The 3,455-nt window shown below is 36.3% G+C and overlaps 1 protein-coding gene and 1 long non-coding RNA gene across 2 annotated transcripts; one reads left to right on the top strand and one right to left on the bottom strand.

Moving 5' to 3' along the window:
- The first annotated feature begins 717 nt into the window (after positions 1-717).
- Positions 718-1,386, top strand: LOC106307780. The gene is made up of 2 exons (XR_001263396.1): positions 718-772; positions 1,014-1,386. It is a non-coding gene; the product is annotated as an uncharacterized LOC106307780 (long non-coding RNA).
- On the bottom strand, positions 1,366-2,442 carry LOC106307779 (glycine cleavage system H protein 3, mitochondrial-like). The gene is made up of 4 exons (XM_013744831.1): positions 2,204-2,442; positions 2,030-2,118; positions 1,773-1,943; positions 1,366-1,688 (listed from the first exon to the last, which is right to left on the bottom strand). The coding sequence occupies exons 1-4, from the start codon at positions 2,313-2,315 to the stop codon at positions 1,560-1,562; spliced, it is 501 nt and encodes a 166-aa protein (XP_013600285.1). The 5' UTR covers positions 2,316-2,442; the 3' UTR covers positions 1,366-1,559.
- Between the last annotated feature and the right edge of the window lie 1,013 nt (positions 2,443-3,455).

Genomic DNA, 3,455 nt, shown 5'->3' on the forward strand with positions numbered 1-3,455 from the left:
AAGCGTTTATTACGGCTTCTTTCGATAAAGAACGAACTTTCGGCGGTTTTTACCGTAAAGTTTGATCGATGACTTAGAATGGCGGGAAACATGAAATGGGTTCGCTACGGTCTTCGGGAGATAGCATCGAAGGGTAGACGAGAATGCATGGACAAATGTCGTATCGTCGTTTCGGAAGAGCTCGGTCGCAACGTAGCGACCGAGCGGAACGAACGCTCGAGCTCGGTCGCTACGTAGCGACCGAGCGGAACAGACGCTCGGTCGCTACGTAGCGACCGGGCAGCGTGCATGTGCGGTAGTTGCGTAATGACCGAGCTTGGTTCGTCCGTGTTCTGATATGACGGACCTATCCGTAGTCGGTCTGGTATGTTTCCGACGGCTTATGTTTGATCTAGATAGAATTCGAACGAAGCTTTATCTCGGGAACATACGTTGCGACGTTTTCTTGACCGAGCATGATTTGCTGCGGAAAGACATACTTGTATTCTGCGGGGATTTGGACGTTAATTTCGTCGTAACCGTTTTCGAACTCAACATACGTCGTAGTTGTTCATGGTTAGAAAGGGGTGAAAACAAATAAAAGATGGATTATAAAATCTAGAAATGATAGAAAAATAGAGGGCTGGAATTTTCAAAAAAAAGAAAACACTTGCTTATTGCATATGACTTGTCACGTGTGAATTAGCTGGCTAAAAATATTATAAAAGTGGCCAATACTAAACATCAAACTCCAATTATCCATCAGCGTACTACGAAATCATCCACCACCCAGGTACATTTCTCTCTTCCTCGCACTCATCGTTCTCGTTTTCTGTGTTTCCCCTTCCTATTCTCCTTTTATTTTCTAGGAAAGACAAATTTGTTCGGAGAGTAAAATTGAGAAATTGCGTTGACTTGATGGAATTGAAAAAGAAGTTAAATGTTAGGGCTTTGGTTTGTTCGTGCTTTGTCTGTTATTTTTTATGTCATATAGAAACAATGTAATGATGGGTTTGTGTAAATAATATATGCAGAAATCGTGTAAAGGCATTGTTGGTTGATGGAACAACATATCTCTCAAGATCAAGCTCGTGAGTCTCTCATCGCCATCATCTCTTACACCTTATCGGTGAAGCAAGAGCCTCTAACCACCTCAGATGTGAAACCTGTCGTCACCATAAGAAACTCGGAAGATGCGGAAGAGCTCAGATCAGAGCTGATTTCCATCTCCGACCACGACTCACCGGATGAACCTATTTCCTCGACACCACCGCCCAACAGTATCTGTCGTGGATAGTAGTAAATGTACAGCACCAAGTCTTTGCTTTTGTTTGGTCTAAAAGTAGACCATTAATGTCACATATGTAAACGTCTCTCATCAATCAATATATCTTCTTTGTGTGCTTATTAGACCACTCTTATTTAAAATTTAATAAAGCTCAGCTGAGTCTCATAGCATGATCTTAATCAAATTGGTATATCACCACTGATACAAGCTGAGAGAGATGTAAAAAAACATTGACAAGTGAAAAAATAACTGAAACTTTAGGCATGGTTTCTCTTGTTTTGCTCTGAATCCTCTAGTGAGCGGCGTCTTCCTCTTCGCAGAACTTGGTGTATTCCTTTGGACCCATCAAGGATTCCAACTCTGCTGGGTTGCTTGGTTTCACCTTTATCATCCAACCTTCTTCATAGGGGCTTGAGTTAATCTACACAAATGACAAAAAAAAAACCCGACAATATCAGCTTTGATAGGCACCACACCACACACTTGGTTGAATGCAAAAACTTACCAACCCAGGTGAATCGGCGAGCTTTGTGTTAACCTCAATGACTTCACCAGAGATTGGAGATAGAATCTCACTTGTGGCCTTTACACTCTCCACTGCTCCAAAGTTTTTTTCTTTGCTCACTGAACTTTTCTCTTCTGGCAGCTCCACAAACACAACTTCTCCTAAATGGTCCTACACAACATCAACATTTACATAATCTCCCTCTCTTTAAGTCTTATCTGATCTAAACTAGGTCAGATGAGCTCTGTTTTTGTAACCTGGGCATGGTCACTGATGCCAATGGTAGCCACTGAGCCTTCATGTTTGACCCACTCATGTGAATTTGCATACTTGAGTCCTTCCAACACTTTTAACCCAAAACAACCACTAAGAATTTTCAGACAAGAGCAATTCAACACGCAGATTGTGTAAAAGGATGATGATGGTTTTACCTGAGGAGAAGCATCTGGAGATGGAGAAAGCTGGAAGGAGATGGGATTTGGAAGCAGAAGAGGAGAGCTTGAGAGCGTTTGCTGTGGAAGAAGCCCACATTCTCAGTGCCATGTCTTTCTTGTTTTCTCAAAGTAATGTGGGGGAAAATGGTAAAGAGAGCTCTTAATGGCTTTTGTGCTTTCTATCTTTAGATGTATGGCAGAAAACGAAGGCCTCATCTTAATGGTGTCGTCGATAAAAGTGTGACCCAAACCTTCTCCACGCGCCAGAAGGATTTGAAATTAGTCCATTTGGAGGGGAAATCTATCAATATTTGCGTTTTTATTAATTTTTTTTTAAATCTGTACATATACTATATATATATATATATATATCTTTGAGGCTTAAGTTATGAAATTTTTTATATGATCTACAGTATTTGCCTTTATACCTTTTCCTTATGCATTTTTTTCACTTTTTGTCAAGAATCTCATTATTATTATTATTACTAGCTGATTCTTTTGTTTTATGGATAAAAATATTTACAAAATAATTACATTACAATAGCTAATAATATTTGATTTCTTTTATTTATAAAATTTATTTCATTTTATAACTGTGTATACGTAACATAAATAAATATTGTTTATAATAACTAGTATTATGCCCATTCTTTACATTGGCAAGGTAATTTTTAATGATACTTCAATTTAAATGGGAGCTAAATAAAATAATGGATGACTGAATCAAAATTTTGATTTGTTTTTGACCCTTTTCAAATGAAGTAAAATAAGTAAAGAAAGAGAGTAGGGATTGTTATTGGTTCATATATTTTAATTGATTTATAAATCAAAGTAGGAGTTACAAGTCCAAGTAGCAGATACAAATCCAAATAAAATATATAGATTTTCAAATCTAACCTACGAATTTTAATTAGTATTTATTAATTAGCTAATAATATTTGATTTATGTCTTTGTATTTTTAACAAGGAAATCTATACAACCAATTAAATCCATTATGAAACCAAATGCATTAATAAATTAAATAGTTGAATAACACACGATTTGAATTATAATTTATAAACTAGGAAACCAATAACACATGATTTAAATATGGATTTTAAAATTATAAAACCAAAAAACTAGATTTAATTTGGATTTCCAAATCGATTAAAAATATAGGAAAAATTGGAAAAATACATTTGTATGAGATTTTAGTTTGAAAACTACACTATTATTTAATTTTTTTAAAAACTACACTTTTGTACACAT

This window comes from Brassica oleracea, chromosome C8, assembly GCF_000695525.1.
Source record: "Brassica oleracea var. oleracea cultivar TO1000 chromosome C8, BOL, whole genome shotgun sequence".
Lineage (NCBI taxonomy): Eukaryota > Viridiplantae > Streptophyta > Magnoliopsida > Brassicales > Brassicaceae > Brassica > Brassica oleracea.

Coding starts and splice junctions, on each gene's coding strand:
- LOC106307779 (XM_013744831.1), bottom strand. CDS start 2,315: ATGGCACTGAGAATGTGGGCTTCTTCCACAGCAAACGCTCTCAAGCTC. Junction 1,944..2,029: donor GCATCAGTGACCATGCCCAG/GTTACAAAAACA, acceptor GATGTTGTGTAG/GACCATTTAGGAGAAGTTGT. Junction 1,689..1,772: donor TCGCCGATTCACCTGGGTTG/GTAAGTTTTTGC, acceptor TCATTTGTGTAG/ATTAACTCAAGCCCCTATGA.